Here is a 25875-nt window from a genome sequence, read left to right as displayed (position 1 = left end):
GGTTTCGTGCTCCCTGAGTCACAGATGCAGGGCCCATTAAGTGCAAATGCAGAAAATCTCCATGGCAATGCCCACCAGAGAGCATCCTAGGCACAACTGCCCGACATTTAACACTGTTTTTATTTCTTGCCTTCAAAATACACAAATTCATTCTCTAATTCCCTCATGGTAAATAATTATTGCAGAGGAAACAGCAGGCTAGTTGGTTCCAAAGAAAACAGGAATTTGGCCCACAAATGTGGGCCCTCAAAATGTGCATTTGTTTTCATACGGATGCACACACAGAGACCCAGTCAGACCTAGTTTTAAGCATGCACGCGGTTCAGAAAACAGTTCCCTAAATCCTACACAGTTTGGAGAGCCAACATCCCTGGCCTCAAAGATTATAACTTCCCCATATTATAGTTTAAAATCTCTCTATGGTTTGAGGTCAGATTCTTTGAGGAAAATTCTTTGAGGAAAAATAAGAAGCCCCTGGATTCTTGCTAATTTATTATAACCTGGAACACATGTTACATGTCACTTCGCATTTTCAGATTTGGGTAATTTGAACATTTGTGCGGGTGTAGGCTACAAATGGAGTGTCTAGCCGTGGCTTGATGTTGTAAGCTACCACTGGGTGGGAATCTCTTTCCCTGACACAATTAAATGAGGTAAAACAATGAATAAGCCTTGAGAAAAAAAGGCACTTCGATGGCTGAGTCCTGTCCTTCCCAGAGTGCTGTCATGAACACAGTTGCACAGTTGCTCTCCGGAGCAAGTAGGGTGGGTTTTGTTCTCCCTGTGTAAAGACGAGGCAGCTGGCACTCTGGGAAGTTCAGCACGTGGCCAAGGTAAGATTCTGCTCACCAACTCCAGTGTGTGTGTGGTGTGGGTTTTCCCCATGCATCCAAGCATTTCTGTGACCCCCAATTTAACTTAGTTCTGACACTATTCACCCAGTGACCCCGTCAGACGGCCCAGGTGAAGGAAGGGCTCAGTCCTACAAGACTCTCCTTCCCCCACCCCAGACACCAGTCACAAGTCCAGGTGTCACCTGTGCTTCCGAGTGACTGACTATAGATTGGAGATTCAAAGGACGCACTGTTTGCGTTTGATTAGCTTGTTGGAGTGGCTCACAGAGCTCAGGAACACATTTTATTGACTATGTAGCCAGTGTGTCCTAAAAGGGTAGAACTCAGGAGAAGCCAGTTGGAGAAGATGAACAGGGCAAGGTCTGGGGAAAGGGACAGGGCTGTCTCTGAGCACACCACTCTGCCAACCTCCACACGTTCACTAATCCGGAAGCTCCCCGAATCCTCTCCTTCTGGGTTTTTATAGAGGCTTCGCTGCATAGGCAATTGGTTAAGTCCTTGGCTATTGGCAACCGATTCAACCTCTGGCCTGTCTCCTCTCCCTGGAGGTCAGAGGTGGGACTGAAAATGTCAACCTTTTAATCACATGGTTGGTTCCTCTGACAACTAGCTCTCATCCTTATGTGGGGTTGGAAAGTCATCTCATTCACCTAACAGAAGACACCTTATAGTTCTTATCATTTGGGAAATTCCAGAAGCTTTAAGAGCTCTGTGCTAGAAACAGGGATGAAGATCAAACATCTATTTCTTACTATAAATCACAGTCTCACACAAGGCCAGGGAGCTGGTGAGGGATCAAGTAAACACTGAGCACTGGAATTCTGACAGTAAATTTTAGACTCTTCTTTGTAGCCAGCAGGGCACAGAGAAAAAGTCAGAGTTCTCTTCATCCACTAAGAACTCTCAAAAGTGGCACCTTGGCCTTTCTTGCCTACCATTTTTTTTTTCAACGTTTATTTATTTTTTGGGACAGAGAGAGACAGAGCATGAACGGGGGAGGGGCAGAGAGAGAGGGAGACACAGAATCGGAAACAGGCTCCAGGCTCTGAGCCATCAGCCCAGAGCCTGACGCGGGGCTCGAACTCCCGGACCGCGAGATCGTGACCTGGCTGAAGTCGGACGCTTAACCGACTGCGCCACCCAGGCGCCCCACTTGCCTACCATTTCTGAAACTACCATGAATGAACCATAAGAACCACAAATGCCAGTGTGGCAGATGCTAATGGGACTCCATCCCAGTGCCCCTTCTTACCATTCTGGTGGGACCGGCTGCCTCCCCATGACTAGTACCAGTGTTTGTGCCTGAGGGCTTTCCCCCCAAACCATGGAAATGCCAATCTGCCCTGCATCAATGACTCTTGGGGCAGGCACATGAACATGAAGCCCCCCTGCCCCTTGATATTTCCTCCTAAATATGTTCCCTACCCCCTGGCGGTCTTACACATCTCCATGAATGGCACCAGAAGTTACCTTCACTTTTTCTCTTCCTCAGCCCCTCCATGCATCCATGAGAAAACCTTATTAATTCTTCTGAAAACTTTTTCTCCCTTCCTATACTCACACCACCTTAGCCCCCATCGCTAGCATCTTGTCACCAGCTCCTGGACTAGTTTTCCTCTTCTTTGCCTTCTTGTCATACATTTCCAAACAGTATCAAATATGATCTTAAAGCATAAAGTGAACGATGCCTTTACTCTGCTTGAATCCTCAGTGGCCGTTGAACACAATTCAAACTTTCCACAACAGCCAATAAAATCTTCATATGACCAGGCCCCTGTCTTCTCCCAACTCACCTCCCCATTAACAGATGTTTAGAAGCTGATGAGAAATCAACCACCAGGTCCTGCTGATTCTTATTCTGCAGTTTGTTCTGGCACCTTCCATTATTCTCTCACTTCACTGCTACAACTGAGGCAGAGTGGATCACTGGTCTCAGTTCCCTTCCCTTGTATTCTGTGTCCACCCCTTTCCACAGCCTCATGGTGGGCAGAGGCATTTTTCTGCTTCTTAGATTTGGGGTTGGCCATGTGATATGCTTTAGCCAATGGGATATTAGTGGATTTAACACAAACACAGGTTTGAAGTGTACTTCCATTATTGAGATGACCTTTTGTGCTCTTCATCCTGCAATGAATGTGCCTCAGGAAGTCAGTGGTCCAAAGAGGATGACAGACACACGGAATAACCCTGTCTGAAGCTTGGAGCCAAACCTAGATCAGCCAAACACCAGTCACCTCACAGATGCATGAATGGGAAATGTATGATAATGTATGTTTGCTGCTGAGTTTGGGGATGGTTTGTTACACAGCATTACAGTAGCAATAGCTAACTGATACAAACTATCCTAATCCAGGTCACTGTATTTTCTTTCCCCTGCAAATGTACCATAACTGGTCTTATCTGGCTCTGATGCTTTCTCTATATGGTAGTCAGAATCTTCTTTCTAAAATGCACATGCAATCACACCACTCCCTCCGTCATACACTTCATTTTCTGACTGCCATGGATCTAGCTCATTGTGTCCTTTAGCATGTGACTCCTGTATCTGGTTTCATCCCAGCCATTCATCCCTCCACTTTTCCACTTCCTGTCCCCACCCTCTACCCCCAGCCTAGGCGCTACCCTCAGGTCCTTCGGTGTGTGAAGCTCCTTTCTTGGAGCGTGGTCTTCTACAAGCTATTCCTCTTACTGGATAATCATCTCACATTCTTTACCTGCTTGGCTCCAGATAATCTCAGATTTTCAGAATAAGCATCACTTCCTTACAAGCATTGGAGGTCCTTAATCCCTGCCACACATTTAAAAACATCACACTTTGGGCACACATCACACTTTCTTTTGGAATTACTTGTATAACTGTCTCCTTCCAGAGGCTGCAGCTCCAGGGGCACAGGACAGTGTCTGGCTTGCTCACCAAAGCATTCCCCAATGGTGGTTACCAGCTTAGCACACAGTAAGTGTTCAGTTAATGTTTGATCAGAAAAAGAATGAGCTGGGCAGAAAGTGTAGGATAAGAATGTTTCTGATCACCAGGGCGACTGGATGGCTCAGTTGGTTGAACATCTGACTCTTGGTTTCAGCTCAGGTCATGACCTTACAGTTGTGGGATTGAGCCCTGCACTGGGCTCCATGCTCTCTCTCTGTCTCTCTCTCTTAAAAGAAATAAACCTTAAAAAATGTATTAAGAAAAGGAAAGTTTCCGATCACCTCTTCTTTTTCCCTCTAAAGTTTCTGGAGTTAGGTGGACTCCTGCTTGGAAAATAAAACAGACTCTCCTCCTATTACTTTGTGGATTCATTTGGCATTTTTAAGCCCTAACTCGGAGATCTGAGTTTTGTCTTGGTTTCCTGGAGCCTGCCTGGTGACTTTCTTAATTCTGTTAGAGCATGTGGAACAGACATTCATTGCCAAAATGGGACAAGAGGTGCTCATTTTCCAAACTTTGACTTTTAGAAATATTTATTTCAGGCACTTAGGTAGCTAGCTGGCTTCCAAGCAAACCACAAGTGCTAAGAAATGTCAAAATTTGTAAAATTGCCTTTATTCCACACTATCAAATGCCTGAAACTATGCACAAAACAGCTGTCTTGATGGTAATTATCCAATAATTATGACTTGGAAACCCCAGCAACTTGAGATGGAAACATTGCTTCAGAATTGTCAGCAGGTCCATTGTGAGGGCAGGAGAGGCCATTAAAACCCACCCGGGCTTCTTGGTTTGATATGAGAGATGCAGAGAGATATCATGGGGTTACCACTATGCTAAATGAAAGGAGGCCCCTGAGTGTCCTTCCAGAAATGAAGCCTCTCTCTCAGGAAAAATTGGAAGTGGAGAAGAGGGAAGACAAAATGCTCATGGCAAATAAACCCTTAAGTTTGTGCTTTTTTCATGAGCCTGGAACTATTTTTCCAAGCGAGTTCTGTATTGTGGCGTGAGGTTATACAGAGCCCCCAAATGTGGCTGGGCATTGGGGACTGCATAGAGGGGCCTGATGAAAGCCAGGTGGGGACCCAGGGACTGAATAAATGGGGATAATCCTCATGGAAGGATCCAGAATGTTTCCTCCAACCTTTAGTTGGGAAACCATTGTAGACATATAATGAACCATAGCCTAGGGAAGTGAGGATTTTAGCTGCCACAATCACTCTGGAACGTATAGAATAGGAATCTTGGGGTGAGGAGTGGTCTTTTTCCTCCAGGTCCTTCCTTCCTTCTTCCTTCCTACTCTTCCTTCATTCTCTTTCTTTTCTTTCTTTCTTTCTTTCTCCTTCCTTCCTTCCTTCCTTTCCTTTTCTTTTCTTTTTTCTTTTCTTCGTTTTTTTTTTGAGACAGAGAGAGTGCAAGCAGGGAAGGAACAGAAAGAGAGGGAGAGAGGGTCCCAAGCAGGCTGTGAGAGGTCAGTGCACAGAACCCGACATGGATCTCAAACCCATGAAACCACAAGATCATGACCTGAGCCAAAATCAAGAGCTGGACGCTGAACTGACTGAACCACCCAGGCACCCCCAGGTCCTTCTTTCTTTATGTGAAGCTTGCAGAGCTCACTTTAGCCTTATAGGCAGACCCTATTCTCCCTTCTAGCAAAGATTCAAACTCAGGGATGGATCTGGTCTAAAATCCTACCCCAGCAATGTCCCTCATACCTCTGTGCCCTCAGCTGTACATGGCACCACTGTGGCACCATTTGCTTTGGGCGATATTCTCCTCCCTGCTGCTTTGGTCTCTGGTGTTTTGCAGAGAAAAAAAAGTCTCACTGTCTTCTCTCTGCCTATTACTGGCTGTGACAATCTCTCTGAACTTTGGTAGTTTGATCTCCAGAAGAGGACTTGGGACAGCAGTGCACTTAGAATGAAACCCATTACCCCTGTAAACCTCACCCCTGCATTTCTATTGCCTGGCTTCCCTTCTATTATCAGATACAGCATGCTTCAATGCCTTGGCATTTGCAGTCCCCTCTTTCTAAAATGCTCCCCCTGCCCTTCAGATACCCAGCTCTTTTTTTATTATTCCCTACTCGGCATGGAACCCACCTCCTGTTCAACAAATCCAAAGTGACACGTGCTGCCCATTCTATGATACCATTGTCTTCATAAGGCTTTTGCTCTCCCAAGTTAGTGCACTCACTAACAGACTGTCTATCTCCCCCAACCCTGGTTCATGTTCTAACGGGGAGGGTCTATTCTACCCAGTTCATTCTGTGTTTCCAGCACTTTGCCAAGTTCTTCGCACATAGCAGCTGCACAATAAGTGCTGGCTGAAGAAATAATCCTTGCCTCATTTAGCTATAGTCAGGATTAGATGAGGCCATGTGGGCACAGTGTCCCTAGAGTGCCTGGCACATAGTAGGTCAATGAATGTTAAGCTATTCTTATTGCTGTTTTCTTCCCCCCCCCCCCCCCCCCCGCCCATCCCTGCTCTCTTCTCAGGTCAGGCTTTTCCTTCATTCTGTTCTGCTCACATGTCTTTCATCACCCCAGGTGGTAAAGTTTAGGATCATCTATCCATCCATGCAGCCATGCAGCCATGCAGCCATTCATCCAACAAACACTTGTTGAGCAAATTCTAAGTACCAGGCACCACCACCAGGCATGGAGGAAACAACAAATGCACAAGACGGGTACAATCCTTGCCCTAAGGGAGAACATGTGTCTGGGGGAGACTCAGACAAAGGGAAAAAAGTAAGCTATGATGGGAACTGCTCAAAAATGCAGGAATGACACCTGACCCAAGCTTGGGAGATTACAGTAAACATCTAAGCCAACACCTGAAAGATGAACTGGAGAAAGACCAGAGAAGCCTCTTGTAATGGCCCTTTTATCTCTTCTGTGAGGTGCTCTGGTTCTAGATGGCTATGTTCTGGGACTCCTAGATTCTAGGAAAACAAAAAGACACAGGTTGGTTGGGCAAAATCCTGGGCCACTATTTTGGTCTACCATGACTAGGCAAAGATGTATTCTGTACAAGTGAAGTCTCCCAGAAAATTGAAGTCCACCTCTCTATAGGCCAGCAACTGTTTTTGATGAAAATATTTCATCACTTTTTCTTGATGACTCAGAATCACCAACATGAATATAAATTTTTTACCTGAGGTGAAATATGGCAAAGCTCTCAGGAGCTATTGATGTATATGGAGTTTCTTGCCCCTACCATTGAGAAAATAAAATTTATTCTCTATTTAAACAAGTAAAATGTCCCACTATGTGCATGATGGTAAAGGGTGCAGTGTGAATGGCAAACACAAAGTGGACATGGTCCTACACTCAGACTCTAGTAGCAGACAGATGATGTGGGTACCTAACCATCAGACAAGGTAGGAAACAGAATGGATCAACAGGGACATGGAGAAGAGATTATTACACAATTTGCAGCATGAGGCTGTATCTGGGCAGCAAGTGGAAGGGCTAGAGACCTAGGTATGTCGTCAGGACTCAGAGTATTCTTTTGCTTACAGGATTTCCTCCTTGTTGGATGCCCTCTCAATCAAAGAGATCAAACTATCTGAGTAAAATACAAAAAAACCCCACAGCATTTTAAAGAAAGCCACTAGGCTCTGAGGATGGTTTTGTTACTCTGTCCCTCCTTAATTCAGTTCACCCGGCTGTCCTTCCCTGCTTCTTGACCATTTACCTTTTAGTTTCTGACATAGTTAGGCTCAAAAATTTTCCTGATAAGATTTTACTACTTATAAAATACAAGATTCTAGACTACACAGTCTTAATCATATATAATCATTGGCTTCCTAATAGCCCCTACGTTGTGAATATTACTGAAAAATAAGTAGACATCTTTCCAAAGACATGCAGATGGCCAACAGACACATGAAAAGATGTTCAACATCACCCATTATTAGGGAAGTGCAAATCAAAACAGTAATGAGGTATCATCTCACGTCTGTCGGAATGGCTAAAATCAACAAGACAAGAAGTGACAAGTATTAGCAAGGAGGTGGAGAAAACGGTATCCTTGTGCATGGTTGGTGCAGCCACTGTGGAAAACAGTATTGAAGTTCTTCAAAAAAATTAAAAAATCCAAATACCACATTATCCAGCAATTCCAATATTGGATATTTATACAGAGAAAACAAGCACACTAACTTAAAAAGATATATGCACCCCTATGTTTAATGTAGTATTATTTACAATAGCCAAGACATGGAAGTATCCTAAGTGTCCATCAATAGATGAATCAATAAGGAATATGTAGTGTGTATATGTGTATATATATACATGGACTGAGTAAGCCACAGGAATAAAAGGCAGAGCATAAGGAATACAGTCAATGATATTGTAATAGCAATGTAATGGGACAGATGGTGGCTACATTTGTGGTGAACAAGGGATTATGTATAAACTTGTCAAACCATTAAGTTCTACGCCTGAAACTAAGGTAATGTTGTATGTCAACTATACTCAAATAAAAATAAATAAATAAATACAAGAGGATTCCTGGGTGGCTCAGTTGGTTAAGCGTCCAACTCTTGGATTTAGCTCGGGTCATGATATCACTGTTCATGAGTTTGAGCCCACATGGGGCTCTGCACTAGCAGTGCAGAACCTGCTTGGGATTCTCTCTCTCTCCCTCTCTCTAATAAGTACATTAAAAATTTTTTTTAATTAAAAAAATAAAAAATAAGTTAACAAATATTTTCCTTTGAATTTTAAAAGTTCAAAATGAAATATTTTCAACATATGGTGCTGAAACAACCATATGTCCACATTCTAAAGAATGAAGCTGCACCCCTACCTCACACCATATACAAAAATTTTGATTTCCCTGCGATTCATAAACTTTATAGATTATATTGCTGATTTTGTGCTTTCAAAAGAGAGCACTACATTGGATGTCTGTATCCTGGAAATAAAATGAAGATCTCTCTGGGATGGAGTACAGAAATAGCAGCATTTGGAAGAAAATGCAACATGACACATCTTTCTCCAGTTTTCTGAGCAAACATTTCCCCCAGGAGCACTCTCTTGTGTGCCATGCCTGTTGATCACAGAAGTGGCCTGTTTCTTCTCCTGTCTTTTCCCTTTCACTTCAGTTAAGGGTGATCTTCAACCACAGGATTCAATGTGCACAATCCCAGCAGAATGACCAAAGTGACCCAATTATGTCATGTACAGATGGAAAACATGAATTTGGACCAAAAATCTAATAGGGCCTGAATTTCTGTCTTCATGATGTCACCCTGTCACTAAAGTCAGGAACCTGAAAAGCATATGTTTTCATGACTGTGGGTGTTACTGAATGAGAATTATGTTTAATTTTCTGTTCTCTGAAGAGTGTTGGGAGAATTTCAGAAGGACAGGAAAGGCGGGCAGATCATCAGGGCTCATTTATGGCAGACAATGTGCCCTGCTAAGTTGGGATTTCAGACCTGATATCCACGTTCAGTCAGGGAGATTTCAAAGCTGATGGGGAGGAACTGGTTCATTTACAGGACGAATTCTGAGTTGTTATTGTTGTTGGTTGAAAGGCTTTGCTTTCACATTATACGATTGCACCCTCTAACCACAGTAAAGAAAAAAATAAGCACAATGGATCTTTGATACACTGGAAGGATTTGAGTCTCCTGCTCCTGTCTGTCAATCCCTCCCTGGAGAGAGTCCATACGGTAAAAGTCTATTATATATGGATCAGTTTTCCAGGTTATTTAGAACACCATTTCTTTTCATCTTTTTGCTGCCTGCTTTTTTTCAAAACTATTTTATTTATTTTTTTTTTAAGAGAGAATGCCAATGCGGGGGGGGGGGGGTGCGGCGCAGAGAGAGAAGGTAACAGGGGATCCAAAGCAGGCTCCATGCTGACAGCAGTGAGCCTGATGTGGGGCTTGAACTCATGAACCATGAAATCATGACCTGAGCCAAAGTCAGTTGCTCAACTGCCTAAGCCACCCTGGTGCCCCCTGCTGCCCGCTCTTTAGCCACTATTCTCTGGTCTTCACCAGAGGAAACAAAAAGCAGTTGAAATTCACACAGGTCTGAATTTTACTTCTTTATAACTCTGACAAGTGGGGAAATGCAACAGGGGAACACACCAGGTGGATCTGCTGGTGAACTCAACAGATCCACACCCAGTGCTCTGAGCTGGGTTAAGGTGCACAGAAATCAGGCAGAGATGGGGTGCTGATGAAGATAGGATCTAAAGACAGACCAGGAAATGAGAGACAGAGCATTGCATTTAGCAAAGGGAGAATCTCTGGAGGGAGGGAGACACCCAAGGCTGAGTGTGACTGAGTAACGATAGAGGATCCCTAGTAGCACTTCAAAGGAAGTTATGTTGTACTATTCCTGTTATATTCAACACTCTTTTCATGGCTCAAGTATGTACATGCCCATACTATGTGCCGCAAGGAAGCTCGCCCTCATACGGCTTCCTCTGGTCAGAATGTCAGGGTAACAACTGTTTTTTTTTTTTTAAAAGAGGGGCGCCTGGGTGGTGCAGTCGGTTAAGCGTCCGACTTCAGCCAGGTCACGATCTCGCGGTCCGTGAGTTCGAGCCCCGCGTCGGGCTCTGGGCTGATGGCTCAGAGCCTGGAGCCTGTTTCCGATTCTGTGTCTCCCTCTCTCTCTGCCCCTCGCCCGTTCATGCTCTGTCTCTCTCTGTCCCAAAAATAAATAAATGTTGAAAAAAAAATAAAAAATAAAAAAAAAAAAGAATGTGAGGGTGCCATGAAGCTGTCCTCCAAATGTCAGGAATGAAACAAGGACAAATGAAAATGTAAGGAATATTGCCATTTGCAAGAAATAATTAGGCACAAATAAAGAACTCCAAGGTGTTCATATTCTTTATAACAATTCCAGCTTTGGGAAAATAGCCTCAAATGTAAATACCGTTTTATGTAGAGTTTTTTTTTTTTAGATGTCTAGAATCTATAAGAGTGATTTACAGAGATGTGTGTTGCATCATTATTTATAACAGTGAAAATCTTGAGGCAAGATGTGTCTAACAGCAGCACGGTTAAGGAAATTTTGGTATAAGTAAAGAATATGAGGTTGCCTTTATTTTTTTAAACGTTTTATTTATTTTTGAGACAGAGAGAGACAGAGCATGAACAGGGGAGGGGCAGAGAGAGAGGGAGACACAGAATTGGAAGCAGGCTCCAGGCTCCAAGCCATCAGCCCAGAGCCCGACGCGGGGCTCGAACTCACGGACCGCGAGATCGTGACCTGAGCTGAAGTCGGACGCCTAACCGACTGAGCCACCCAGGCGCCCCTGAGGTTGCCTTTAAAGATGATGTTTCTAGTGAGCTTTTAAGGAAATCTTGATATGATGTTTGATATAATGAGGAGTATAAAAAGCAATGCACATAACTGTAGAGTGGAGTGTCAGCTATATAAACCAGTATGGAAAGGAAAACATGCTGAAATATTGAGAACTGATAGTTACAGATCATATTATGCATGATTTTTATCTCGTCCTCTGAACCTGCAGTCTCATGGGCAGCCACAAGCCACATGTGGCTGTGTAAATTGAAGTTAATTAAAATAAAATGAAAAGAAAAAACTCCAAGTCTGCCCTTGAACGAGCCACATATCAAGTCCTTAAAAAGTCTCATGGAGCTAGTGGTTACTATATTGGACAGTAAAACATACAACAGCTCCATCATTACAGAAAGTTCTACTGGGCAGACACTGCTCCAGAGTTTTCTGGCATTGGTTTCTCTAGTTTTCGATGAAGACCATGTGCTATTTTGATAATCAGAAAAAAGGAAAAACAAAGTCAAGTTAGGATGACTCGACTGTAGAAAAACCCAGGAGATTGAGGAATGGCGAAAGAGAAGCAAGGTGATTTGTGATTTAAGGAAGCAGCTACTTTAATGAGAGAGATTCAATATAATCAATAATATGTTCTCAACGTGGTTACAGGAAAGATGTATTAGCTGGGAGGGGGAGGGTCCACATATGACTCAGAAAAAGGAGCTCAAAGAGGCAGTGTGGGTCAGTGTGCCCCAGGATGGTTGTCATGACAGGGAGAGGAGCCCTATGATACGAAGTGATGCCTCAGACAATAGCAACTCAATGGCTCCCATAAAAGGTTGTCCATTAAATCCTCTTTCTTGTTTGGCCCCCACTCACAACCAGACACTCCAGACTTTAGAGACTGCTAGTGTCCACTGACATCTTCATTGCCTCTCCTTCCTGGATGCACAGCTAAACAAGTGTCCTGGATCTTTCTTGCATCTAGGTGGGAATGTTTGACTTATCTACACAATGGGTGGGAGCAGAGAGGACATATACGACCTTCAGTCCTCATCACAAAACCATCTGCATAATATTCCATGCCCTTGCTTTCTCTGCTTCCTGTGTGTCTATTGGAGAAGGACTCCAGGAGGGTAGAACCACAGGATGAAATAAGCCCCAATCTGAGTCTCTGTCTGAAGAGCCATGGGAGCTGCCAGGATGGAAATATCTGCAGGGGATTTGGAGGAAGAAATAAACGTTTCTTGGGCTGCCCCAGTGAAATGTTGGGGTTGTTTATGATACATATAGTAGTAGCGATACTTACTCTAACACATAATTTCTCATTTGATCTTCTATGCAGAACGTGTTAATGCAGCAGGTCTGTTTCCTTAATCCTTGCATGCCTCTAGGGGAGCCTAGAATGATGACAGATCCTCAGCCAATCCCCAAGAATGCGGTGCTTGGAATGTTCTTTGTGTTACTGATGAATGATGTTGTTTTGTGCTCCAAAAGCAATGGGGCATGCTGTACCAGCTTGTCAGGATTGTTTAGCGAGCTTTATGATGTATATCTGGGGTCTATGCTGGAATTCTGAATTTTGCTATCATGGCTGTATACTGAGCAGGAATGTGTCTACCTGACCAGCACTCCATAAAAGTCTCAGATTCCAGTGGACTGCCCTGGATAGAGATATCTCACACATGTCCGTATAGGTTGCTGCTAGAGAGAAAGCATGTCTTATGTGACCTGGTGGGGCAGGAATTGGTGCATGCATCTGACCTCTCTGGATTTTTCCTGATGCATTTCGCTTTTCTGCTGCTTTTACTCCATATCCTTTGCTATAATAATAAACCTTGGCCACGACTAAAATCTGCTACTAAGTCCTGTGAATACTCCTGGTGAGTCACTGAACTTGTGGGTAGTCATGGGGCTCCCTAAATGCCTCCCACCCATGGGAGGTACAGGCTCTAGTAATGGAATGAAGAAGTCATGGGGATGAAAAGTACAGCATAAGAGAATATAGTCAATGGTATTGTCATAGTATTGTATGGTCATTACACTTGTGGTGAGCATAGCATGATGTATAGATTTGTCAAATCACTACTTTGTACATCTGAAACTAATGTAACATTGTGTGTCAACTATACTTAAATTAAAAAAAAAAAAGAAAGAAACAGGGGCACCTGGGTGGTTCAGTTGGTTAAACACTGGACTTCGGCTCAGGTTATGATTGCACAGTTCGTGGATTTGAGCCCTGCATTGGGCTCTGTGCTGGCAGCTCAGAGCCTGGAGCCTGCTTCAGTTTCTGTGTCTCCCTCTCTCTCTTCTCCTCCCCTGCTTGCCCTCTCTCTCTCTTTGAAAACTAAATAAACATTAAAAAAAATTTAAAAGGAAACTGTAAACAGAGGGGCCTGGGTGACCCAGTCCAGTTAAGCATCTGACTTGATTTGGGTTCAGGTCATGATCTCACAGTTCATGAGATCAAGCCCTGTGCTGGGCTCTGTGCTGACAGCATGGAGCCTGCTTAACATCCTCTCTCCCCCTCTCTCTCTGCCCCTCACCTTCACATGCAAGCACATGGGCTCACTCTCTCTCTCTCTCTCTCTCTCTCTCTCTCAAAATACATAAAGAAGTCTAAGGAAAAAAAGAAACACACACACAAAAAAACAAAACGAAAACCAAAAACCAAACTACCTCCTACATAAGGTCTTCACCTAGGAAAACAGAACACAAATTGTCCAGAATAAGTATGCTTTCTATCTTGCACTTATATATCTTACTACCATCTGTTGACATTCTAGCACATACATCAAACTCTTGTGAATCTGGCTGATGTGAGTCTCTTCATAAGTGCCTGACTGACAACAGTGTCACTCATAAAAATCTTAGAAAGATTGTCTGGAATCTGTGACTATCCAATTTATGATGTCCTTTCAGGGGCCAACCTGGATGACATTTCTTCAGTGTCTCGTCTACATTCATCACTTAACATGTAACAAGATGAAGCCAAGTTCAAGGGCCATGAGTGAGAGATAAAAACAAAGGGTGTGCAGGGATCCCATTTAGTGGTGGAGTCCAGAAAGGAATCCTGAATGAAGGGGCAATAGAGACCCCTGGAAGAAGGGACATCATTTCAAATGGGACGAGTGACAAGGTATGTGCATCTGAGGCAGAGTAGTCTGCAGGAGGGGAAATATAGGGCATCTTCAGGGACAGTGATTCTGAGGGGCGCTAGCTTGGCTCTAAACAATGTCAGAGGTGGCAGGTAGCTTGGGAAGTATGATGTTCAGGGTACACTGTTTGGGGGCTACTGAAGAATTGGCCTTTCTGGTGGATATGTATCTGTTTACATTACAATCAGTCAAGGCTTGGTGGTCCTTATTCCTGGGCTCAAGGCCAGGAATGATTTTGAATAAGCATGACATTCTCCAACATGCCAAGTGCATCTCTGCCTCAGGGCCTTTGCACTGACTGTTCCATTTGCTTGGAATGCCCTGCCCTGCCCATTTCCCCATGGCTGGTTCTCTCTAGTTATTTAGATTTCGTCTCCAAAAACCAGCTTCCCCCCAAGGCAATGTGGCCTCTCTCACCACATCATTACCCAATTTCACTGACAAAATAGAAGAGATCTCCACTCCTTAGAACATATTCTGCTTCTTTCCATCCCCTTATGCTTATCTTTATTCTTTGATGAAATCTCTCAGTCAACAGGTAATTTCACATGAACCAAAAACACTTTCTGTATGAATTTTGATTTCATTGCAACTGGCTGGACACACCTTCCCTAGTTGAAATGGCCATTTGTCAAACAACTTTGATGACAACCCTCGTCTGAGCCGCAGCATTTTCTGCAGCATATACAATTACTGAACAAATTTTGCAGCTAAACTAAGGTAATGCTCAGTAACACACTGAGAGAGGCACTCAGCACTGGGTTGGGTGTAAACACTTTGGAGGCATGCTACCCTTTTCTTCCTGTGTCCAGGCAAAAATCTTGAATTGTAGTTTCTCCCTCAGTCCTCAGTGTTGAGGACAGTGGTGCCATCAGCAGAGGGGGAACATTTTCAAAGAATGGGAAAGAGTGCCAGACCCTCTGGGTCGCTCACCTGCAAATCTACCTGAGGTCACAATTAGCTCAGGCTTGAGAAAGAGCACGGAGGCCATCGCCTCACAGTCTGACTGTCACCAGATCCCTGACAGAGAGGGTCTATTATGTTTTGTGTCCCTTCCTTCACGAATAAAATTATTTTTCCTGTAAAACAAATACACTAGACAGGGGTTGGCAGATGATGGCCCATGGGCCAAATCTGGCCCACCTCCTGTTTTTGCATAACCCATGAGTTAAGAATGATTTTTATGCTTTTCAGTAGTTGAAAAAAATGGAAAGAATCATAGATCATGTATCATGACATATAAAAATTATATGGAATTGAAATTTCTGTTTCTATACATAAAGTTTTATTTGCACAGCCATGCTCATTCATTTACACGTTGTCTCTGGCTGCTTTCAGGCTACACAGCAGTAGGGGTGGATGGTTGTGATAGAGACTGGCCCTCAAAGCCTGACGTATCACAATCTGGCCCTTTACAGAAAAGGTTTGCCAGTTCTGTTCTTGAGTCCTGAATGTGCCCACAAGCCTGACTTTGGAAGGACTTGGATAAGAAAGAGTTCGTTTACTCCTCGATGTTAGTAATACCGCATCTCCTTTGCCCTGAAAACAGTGTCCGTGTAGCCCTAGATTTAAAGAGAAATCACGGAGAAAACCCACTTACATAGGATCCATAATCCACAGCCAGGGTCTGCAGGGCCCATGGGAGACCAAGGCCAATGAGGATATCAAACACGTTGCTCCCAATGGAGTTGGACACAGCCATGTCTCCCATGCCTGTGAGGATGAGAGGTCACTTGAGTTAGAAAGGAGATCTCAGGGTAGGACAGGGAACCCCAGAGGGACTCTCCCAACCCTTTGGTCTGATAGCCAGAGACTTAGCTGGTAGGTCTGCTAGCTCATTTGCTAGGTGATTCCCTTCCCAGGCCATCACCTGTATTTTCAACAGCATATGCATTTTTAGTAGAATGGAATGGAATATGACAAGAACAGAATAGAATGAGATGCACATTCTAGTGAGTTGTTGACCTTTACTTCAAACATGACCACTGGCTAAATGGGAATGATTCCAAACACCAAATAGAGTTCCAAAGATTCTGAAACACCCTTCTAGAAAGGAATAAACTTGATAGTTCTGTTAAACCTCTCATGAGCTCACCAACCCATATATTTTAGTACCATCTCCCAACTGCTCTACCCTGTTCTCAATTCTTCTAAATAATTGAGTACTATTAAGAAAAAATAACGTGGAGTGCCGAGGTGGCTCAGTGGGTTGAGCATCTAACTCCTGATTTCTGCTCAGGTCATGATCTCATGGTTTCATGAGTTCCAGCCCCACGTTGGACTCTGCCTGCTGACAGCGTGGAGCCTGCTTGGGATTCTCTGCCTTTCTCTCTCTCTACCCTTCCCTCGCTCATGTTCTCTCTGTCTCTGTCTCTCTCTAAATGAATGAATAAATGAATGAATGAATAAATGAAATCAGCAAAATTTAGTGAGTACATCTAGAGGATACTATGCTAAGTGTTACGGCTGCACATTGTGTTTGTTGAAAACAAATGCCGTCTAGCACAAATCAGGCATATAAATTAGAGTGATGCTAGGGAAGGGCATGGCCATCTGGAAGGGGCGTCCACCTGTGAGCTTGGTTTTGAAGGAGCAGAGGGTGGGCCATACACTGATGACTGACCTGTGGCAACCATCACTGTCAAGGGAACTGCAGCTGGGCAGACCTTAGGTCATGGAGTCTGTCTTCTCTAAGCCTCAGTTTCCCTAATCCATAAAATGGGCATATGATTTTCCCTACCCCATGGAGTTGTTTAAATTAAATAAGATAACAATACCTAAACTGCTTTGCTCAGTGTGTGGCACTCAGCAAAGGTTAGCTATATTACATTTATTACTATTTTTAATAATAGAAGAATGGTAATACAACCTTCAGAAGAGGTTCTGGGTGCTACCTAGAAAACATCTCTGCCTTTCTTAAGGGTAGATCTTCTGGCTTATTTCCCTGTTCTATTGATGTCAGTTAGCTCTTTTTTTTTTTTAATTTTTTTTTAATGTTTATTTATTTTTGAGACAGACAGAGCATGAACGGGGGAGGGGCAGAGAGAGAGGGAGACACAGAATCGGAAGCAGGCTCCAGGCTCTGAGCTGTCAGCACAGAGCCCGACGCGGAGCTCGAACTCACGGACCGTGAGATCATGACCTGAGCCGAAGTTGGACGCTCAACCGACTGAGCCACCCAGGCGCCCCGATGTCAGTTAGCTTTTTGACCAACACAGCACTGAAGTCACCTATCACCCTGGTAACTGCCATGTGGATCCCCCAAAGCTCTTCCTGCCCATAGGGAGGCCTTCCTTCCTCCCCTATCCCTGCCCCCATCTAACTGGAGGCCTCACCTTGTCTGGCCACGATGAGGCTGGCCATGCAGTCAGGCACACTGGTTCCAGCTGCCAGGAAGGTGATCCCCATGATGACATCAGGAATCCCCAGCGTGTATCCAATGATTGTGACCTGGATGAGGCAGGAAGAGGTGGTGAGCAGGGAGCCGGTGCCAGCCCGACCCACTTGTGGATCCTCTGCCTGACAAACAGAAAAGGTTGCAGTCTGGCTAGTCTGCCCAGGGAGCAATGCCCACTCTCTGTATCAATGCAGAGGGCCAAGAACATTTCATGGAGCAGACCAGGACTGCAGGTCAGGGGACCAGGGTGCGGTGGTGAAGCCCAAGTTTTCCAACCAAAGACTGGTGTTTTATACATGTTCCTTTCAGGCGAGGCAGCCATCTCAAGATAGGAGAAACAGTTTATGGGAAAAGGTAATATTGGGACAGAATATTTAAACTCAGACTGGTCCTGGGAAAGAAACCCAGAATGGATGACTGCCATCCTGTGCTGGGAATTTAGGTATCTGAGTTCCGAGCTGCACAACTGGAATTCACGAGAACTTAAAGCATGGGAACAACAGCCACACTATACTCGCTTATGTTGATTGATTTAGTACTCAGACACCGTGCTAAGTGATGTTCATGAGTTTTAACTTGTTAAAGTTTCACAACAACCCTACAGGGTAGGTGCTAGATTACCTCCACTCTTCAGATGGGAAGCGGAGGCAATGCTCAAGGAACGCTGGGGACAGCCAGGCTCCTCTCCACAGGCAGCACCACCATTTGCATAGAAGGGGTTAAGCCAGAAGGCAGAAACAGGTGCTACCCAGGCAGTGCCTGCATTATGCAAATGTGCCCATTCTTGGCCCCTGATTTCCAGAGGGGGGAGGGGAAATAGGCAGGCAGTTGGAGAGGCTAGCTGTTGAGGGGCCAGTGGTAAAATGGAGGCAACTGGAAAAAGAAAGCAATTCCTGTATGTTGACCTAAGGAGAGGTCCATCCACAGGAGCGGAGATGATTAGGTCATTTCACGATGCCACCTGAGCGCCTTCACTTTCCAGAAAATTAAGAGAAATGCAAACCATGTGTTGTAAGTAGCACGCTCTCTTCTCAGCTCTACCTGGCCTCTCAGCCCCACTGTAAGAGACACGTATCCCTGACTTGGCTCCAAAGGTCACAGTTGCTCCTTCCCCATCCAAAGGTTTGGGGGATGGTAAACCGCTGGGATACCTGACTTCTTCCTCTCAAACCAGAAAATGCACTTGATGTCCATTCAGTGCAGGACTGATTTGGGGACAGCCTTGGGGCTCTCTGTCTCCCATTCTCCAGGGAGGAAAGTGAGATGCACTTGTTCCCAGGGACCTTTTGTGAAATGGAGCTGGCCAAGCTGTGTTTCTCCCTTCTTAACCCTCAGCTAGGTCCCTGCAGGGACCGGTTTGGCTCAGTGGCATTTGGCCTGGAACAGAGCTGGGGTTCCTGCTCTTGCTAGTGTCATTATTACCAGGTTTGCGGTTTTGTCTGGAGTTTGGGGAACCGATTCTCCAGGGAGCTGGGACCAAGTCTTGTATTTCTCCTTGTGTTCTCCCTTACTCTTGGCCATTTCTCAGAACTTCTTAGAACCTCTACCAGGGTGGAAGGAAGAAAACAGGAGGGGCAACTCCAGGTCTCTTGGTAGGCTTGCAGGTTGGTGGACCTGGGAAAACCAGCTAGCACCTGGAGGTTAGGAACACCAGAACTATTCCCCAAACTCGGAACAGAGACGGCACCCAATGAATATATCAAATAAAAACATCAATGAATCCTGCATGGGGGAGAAACCCTACAAGATGTGGGTTAGAAAAAAATTATCTGCAGGGGCGCCTGGGTGGCTCAGTCAGTTAAGCATCTCACTTCAGCTCAGGTCACGATCTCGCGGTTAGTGAGTTTGAGATCCACCTTGGGCTCTGTGCTAATAGCTCAGAGCCTGAAGCCTATTTCAGATTCTGTGTCTTCCTCTTTCTGCCCTTCCCTCTTGCCTGCTCACACTCTGTCTCTGTCTCCCTCTCTCAAAAGTAAATAAACAAAAAAAAAATTATCTGTTGATGTTAAAGGCAAGGGATAATTTGTGAGTTAACTGTGTCAGGTTTACAAATTTGCCATGATTTCCAAAATAATCTCTTCAGAACCTTTTTTTTTTAGCCCTTGGATTTAATGTTTATTTAGTTTTTTTTTTTTAATTTTTTTTTCAATGTTTATTTATTTTTGGGACAGAGAGAGACAGAGCATGAACGGGGGAGGGGCAGAGAGAGAGGGAGACACAGAATCGGAAGCAGGCTCCAGGCTCCGAGCCATCAGCCCAGAGCCTGACGCGGGGCTCGAACTCACGCACCGCGAGATCGTGACCTGGCTGAAGTCGGACGCCCAACCGACTGCGCCACCCAGGCGCCCCAATTTAGTTTTGAGACAGAGACAGAGACAGAGTAAGCAGGGGAGGGGCAGAGAGAGAGGGAGACACAGAATCCAAAGCAGCTCCAGGCTCCGAGATGTCAGCCCAGAGCCCGACGTGGGGCTCAGACTCACGAAATGTGAGCTCATGACCCAAGCCGAAGTTGATGCCCAACCGGCTGAGACACCTAGGCGCCCCTAGATCTTGGGTTTAATTCTCCAGAATTTATATTACAGTTCTGTGCAATGTTTGAACCAGATTAATTTAGATTTGAGCAGTTTTGTCACAGCTTTTCATCTCTGCCTAACTCTGACTGGACTAGGTTTGATCCCCAGTTAAAAAGCAGAGTTGTAAATGGGCAATGCACTCTGGATGGTTGTGTTGCCTTAAAATGGCTTTGGGGCAGAGGCTCTTTCGAGCCCTAGCCCCACAACCAATGCCAGTCCTTGAATCATTGTTTTATCTTCAGAAAGGACCCTTGAGTGGTCTCCGGGTCTAATGACCTTATTTACTGGTTGACAGTAAACTGAGACTCAGTTAGGGGAAGTGACTGTGACAGAGGGAATTATTACTCCCTGATTCTTCATGCCTTTCCTTCACACCCTTTGCCTTGTGGCTCTGCTGTTCTTCTGGCTAGAGTAGGCAGAGTATATTTTCCCTACTCCCATTGATGTTGGGCACAAGTCACCAGCCAAGGCCCTAGGAGGCACCTCATGTTTCCACCAGTCCTCTAGCATTCCAATGATCCATCATGAGAAGAACATTCCCCGGGTAGCCACAGGGTCCAAGGAAAATGAGCAAACCTATGGAGTAGACATGAAACCCACCCACAGCCTGAACCAAACATAATCATGCTGTAGCTGGAAGGAGAACTGCTCTGTCGGTCAGTGCCTGCTAAGATGACTCAAACCATAGTCAACCTGTAGATATGTGAGCAGGAGGATAAATTCTTGTGATTCTAAACCACTGAGTTTAAGGATGGTTTGTTAGGCAGTTTCCTGAGGTAATGGCTGACTGATACAGTTACTGGGCTGAAACCCCACTCCCTATTCCCCTCTGATTGGAGCACATTTTTCCCTCTAAAGAGATCTAGCAATGCTGTGGGGTTCTGAGTCTACTCACCATCCACACCATCATGTAGGAGAAGGCTGCAATCCATAACGTGGAGGAAGCAAATGTCACCATGAACCACTTTTCCCAGCGCGGCTTGTTGCAGTTGGGTACCGTGAAGTATAAGACAAAACTCAGTGGCCAGGTGAATGCCCACTTCACTGTTTCCAGTTTTCCAGCTGGGAAAATAAAAAAGGCAGAAAGCACATTAGTTAGCTTCCTCTCTCTGTTTTACCAGCCCTCCATGCTGTTTGCCCCTGACATTTACAGCCTAATTGATGGCCTGGGAAATAAGCCTTATCATGTTGTTCTTTACATAAAAGACACAAATGGCTTTCCACCAGCCACGAAACCTGGCGTTCAAAACCCATTAAAAAAAAAAAAAAAAAAAAAAAAAAAAAAAAAGGTATCCACTGCTCACCTGCTAGTTAGGCACCCAAATGACAGATATGTCACTTCTGAGCACACAGGGCTGGGAGGATGGTTTGGCAAATGGGGCCAGGTGGGAAAGGATGAGGATGATTCTCAGACACAAAGGGAGAGGAGTGTGTGGGGATGGGGTGAAGGTGGGGGAGGGGAGCTAGACAGACCACCAGTCTGCCTGGGGTCTCTTCTCCCCATGATTAGATAACACAATCTTACAAGATTATAAAGTGTCAGTGGTCACACCGCCATCTAGTGGAATTGCTCAATATTGTCTGTCAACTCACTGAAATCTTGAAAGATGGTTTGAAAGTTGTCAAAACACTGCCTGGGGGTATCTCAAGCTGATACAAATTTGCAAATTAGTCATTGATTTCTGGCTCTCTAAATACCTGCTTTCAGGGATGAGGTGATGGATTGGCCAGTGATGACCTGATCCTATCATCTCTGTGTTGTCTGAGCTCTGTGTTTCAGGCATACCCATAAATGCTTATTTTGGTGACTCTATTTCCATGAGTTCCTTGTCGTCTCAGATTTGACAACCATATCAGGTCTCATTTGGCCTTTATTACAATCCTGCTTAAGGGCTAATACCTCTGGTAAGAAATGCATTGTATATACTCCCTGCTCCAATGGAGATAAAAGAACATTTCCACCTTCCAGAAAGTTCCCTGAGTCTCTTTCCAGTCAATCCTCCACCCTCTGCCACCATAGATTAGTTTTTCCTGTTGTCCACCTTCAAATAAAGAAAATCACATGGTGCATGATTTTAGTCAACATGTTTTTTGAGATTCATTCGTGTGTCAGGAATTCATTCCGCTTAGATTGCTGTATAGTCTTATTATACACAACTTATTATCCATCCTCCTGTGGATGGGACTTTGGGGTTGTTGCCAGTTTTGAAGTATTACAACTAACGTGGCCATGAGCGTTCCTGTATACTTTTTTTGGTGGGCATGTTTTTATCTCTCTTTGGTTGAAGACCCAGGAGTAGAACTGCTGAGTCACAGGGTGGGTGTTTTTTCTAACTTTGTTAAGAAACTGTTGAGAAGTCTTCCAAAAATGATCGTCCCATTTTATACTCCCACCAGAGTTGAGGTATTTTTAAAATGACACTTTGAACAGTGATTAATAAACTGCTAAATGAAATTTATTTCGTAATTTTATAGCGGTATCCAGCACTTTCCCAGTTCGCTGCTACGAGATGGGAACAAATGCCACAGACACCAGGGACTGTTTGGCTGGATTTCAAAGCAAGAAAGCTGTCGGGGGATTTTTGTGAGCATTTTTACAAATGCTGTAGAATCCAGAACATAGTCAGACCCTTGGATCCCAAAGGCATCCTGGAGTCCTGCGTGCTGCTAAATCCTGTGATGTAGGGATGTCAGTTACGCATCTCGGGCTCTGGGGACCCCCTCACTGGCCTTCCAGTCTTCCTGAGGCCCCTGCACAGACAGACTTGGTCCAATTTAAATACACACACCCCATCAAAGTTATAAAGAAATACACCAATGGGAAGGGGAATGACTGCCATCTGGCTCTTTGTCATCCTTCAGAAATTCTTCAGAAAATTAAACAAACAAAAAAAGAAATCGGAACTTATGACTGCAGGAGCTTAGAAAATGATATTAAGTAAAGCTGGAAGCAGTACATATTAGGACCAATGAATTTTGAGTTTTCTTCTCTCAGCTGCTTTAGAAAGTTCTGACTTGACTCTGGTTAGGGCCTTATATCTAGAAAAGAGTCTTCTGTTTCATGATATAGATGCTTTCTGCGAGTTATGGCTCCACTGCAACAACAAACATATAGCAGAAATTCAATCAGTATGGGGAACCTGGGTGGCTCAGTCGGTTAATTATCCGACTTCTGCTCAGGTCATGATCTTGTGGTTTGTGAGTTCGAGCCCTGCGTCGGGCTCTGTGCTGACAGCTCAGAGCCTGGAGCCTGCTTCGGATTCTGTGTCTCCCTCTCTCTCTGCCCCATCCACTGCTCACGTTCTCTCTCTGTCTCTCAAAAATGAATGAACATTAAAAAATTTTTTAAAAATTCAATCAGTATAATCTGGAATGTAATGTAACAAATACAGCTCCTTCAGCAAACCAAGTGATACAGAAATGTGCTTTTTAAGTGATTTTGAGGAACTGCAGCAGCAAATAAGGAACATTCCTATATTTTGGTGTGTTCTTTTTCCTGTGGAAGTGTGTTTACCTACATTCACATATAAACGTTTCTATTTCTGTTAGTCAATGGTAAGGCTTTCTTCATGCAAGGATAAGAATATATGTTCAACTTATACTCTGCATAGGTGTATATGATTTACATATATGCCATATGAATTTAACCTCTATGTATATTATATGCACATATAAACACAGTGATGCATGTGCATATTTTAGCTAGCTTAAGTTTCCATTTCTAAATAAAGAGGTAAAAATGGTTTCCTTTCCTCTCTGAGTCAACAGTATTTCTGGATATTTCCCCATCTTTTCTTCCATTGCTATGTGATCCAAAGAGAGTGCCCTGTGGACAGGTTTATTCCTTCATTTAACGAATATTCATTGAATGCTCCTCTGCCAGTGTGTACCAGGTGCTGCTTCAGGTTTTAAGGATACAGCCATGAATGAAGAAAACAAAACTCTCTGTGCATGAACCCGATGTACGAGTGATCATGTGATTTCTCGGAAGTCAGCCAGCAACTGAGAGATGAAGCCAGGGGACATGAAGCGGGGACTCTGAGCATTATAGTATCCCTTTGAGTGTGACTTGCCTCTAAAAAGCAAAGGACCTGTTCTTAAGTTATACTCCTTATTGAGTTTTTAAAGAAGCTTAATTCTATTGAGAAGAAAAAGTCATTGCTCATTATTATAGGCCTAGATTAAATATATCAATTTGTTCTAACTATACAGGCAATAAAAATGTTTTAGAATGGAAAATCTAGAAAAATTTAAACAATAATTCCACCTAGGATAAACATACTCATATTTTGGCATACTTCTATTGAGTCTTTTTTTCTGTGGAAGTATGTTTGCCTATGTAAACATTTCTATTTCTGACAGTCAATAGTAGGAATTTCTTCATGCAACAGATATGAATATATGTGCAATTTACATGTATATATATGCACATACATATATACTGTGCATAGGTGTATATAAAAACATACATACGATATGAGCTTAGCCTATACACATATTATATGCACATATAAAAACAGGTATGTTAATATCTGTGCATATATCATATAAGCATAAAACAGTATACAGATTTATATAGTATATGAATAAACATGTTAGACGTATACATTATATCAACATGTGCACACTGCACATATATGCACATGCTTATATTCACGCATGCCCATGTATGTGCACATATATGCATACAAAATGTATGTGTGCACATGTACATACATCATAGATATGCCTGTATTTACAGACTTCTACATAATTTCTTATTATTTTTTTTAAATGTTTACTTATTATTGAGAGACAGAGAGACATAGAACGTGAGCAGGGGAGGAGCAGAGAGAGGGGGAGACACAGAACCTAAAGCAAGCTCCAGGCTCTGAGCTGTCAGCACAGAGCCCGACATGGGGCTCGAACCCACAAACTGTGAGATCATCACCTGAGCCGAAGTCAGTTGTCTAACCAACTGAGCCACCCAGGTGCCCCTCTACATAATTTCTTAAATACTAATTATACTCATTATAATCAAATTCTGGAGAGAAGAAAGCCCTACAGCTGTGACAGGAACAAAGCCAGCCCATGCCCCTGCAAGATTACCGTGAGAAGGAGAAATGTCCTCATTGTGTGGCCAGACCTTTTTCAGGCCAAAGGAACTTAGTGCAGAGGAACTGGATGTTCCTAGACTGAGTCCTCCCAGCTCGAGTGGCCTCTGTTGGCCACTGCTTGAAGGGGTCTCCCTGCCCAAGGAAGGGCCTGCTGGACACTCAGATCAAAGTTCGTGAGTCCGGGAATGGGGTTTGGCCTCAGTTGGTGGAAGGGGACAGAGGATCATAATTGGACGAACCCACTCTCCGTTTCAAAGTCAGAATCTGGCTCTGAATGAGGCTCCCCTAAGGCTCAGGGGAGCTGTAAAGATCAGCCATGTGAGGGTGCTACTCCCTCACTGGCTCAGGTGTGGCCCACAGACAACCGGCACCAGTGTCACCTGGGGCTTGTTATAAATACAGAATCTTGGGCCTCCCACCAGACCTTCGGAATCAGAGCCATTTTATCAAGGATGCCCAAGGTGAAGACCTTGGATTCCATTTCATGTCTTGGTAGCTCGGGCGGGGGGCGGGGGAGGGGTGGGGGCGGTGGGTAGGAAGGCCCAGGAATGAAGCAGAGATCCTGAGGAGTGGCAGGACCACGCAGAGCATCCTTTC

The 25875-nt window shown here is 44.2% G+C and overlaps 1 protein-coding gene across 2 annotated transcripts in view; it reads right to left on the bottom strand.

Moving 5' to 3' along the window:
* Positions 1-25875, bottom strand: part of SLC24A3 (solute carrier family 24 member 3) — a 485964-nt gene that overhangs the window by 12040 nt on the left and 448049 nt on the right. The window contains exons 13-15 of one of the 2 annotated variants that reach the window (XM_043602976.1): positions 21078-21244; positions 17548-17662; positions 15813-15925 (exon numbers count right to left, since the gene is read on the bottom strand). In XM_043602976.1, the coding sequence (XP_043458911.1) occupies positions 15813-15925; positions 17548-17662; positions 21078-21244 (395 nt within the window). The remainder of the gene's footprint in view (positions 1-15812; positions 15926-17547; positions 17663-21077; positions 21245-25875) is intronic. The other variant, XM_043602975.1, reaches the window with a different exon arrangement.

This window comes from Prionailurus bengalensis, chromosome A3 (assembly GCF_016509475.1).
Source record: "Prionailurus bengalensis isolate Pbe53 chromosome A3, Fcat_Pben_1.1_paternal_pri, whole genome shotgun sequence".
In the NCBI taxonomy this organism is placed as follows: Eukaryota; Metazoa; Chordata; class Mammalia; order Carnivora; family Felidae; genus Prionailurus; species Prionailurus bengalensis.
Note: the sequence above shows the minus strand (reverse complement) of the source record. Positions and strands in the feature narration are given on the sequence as shown.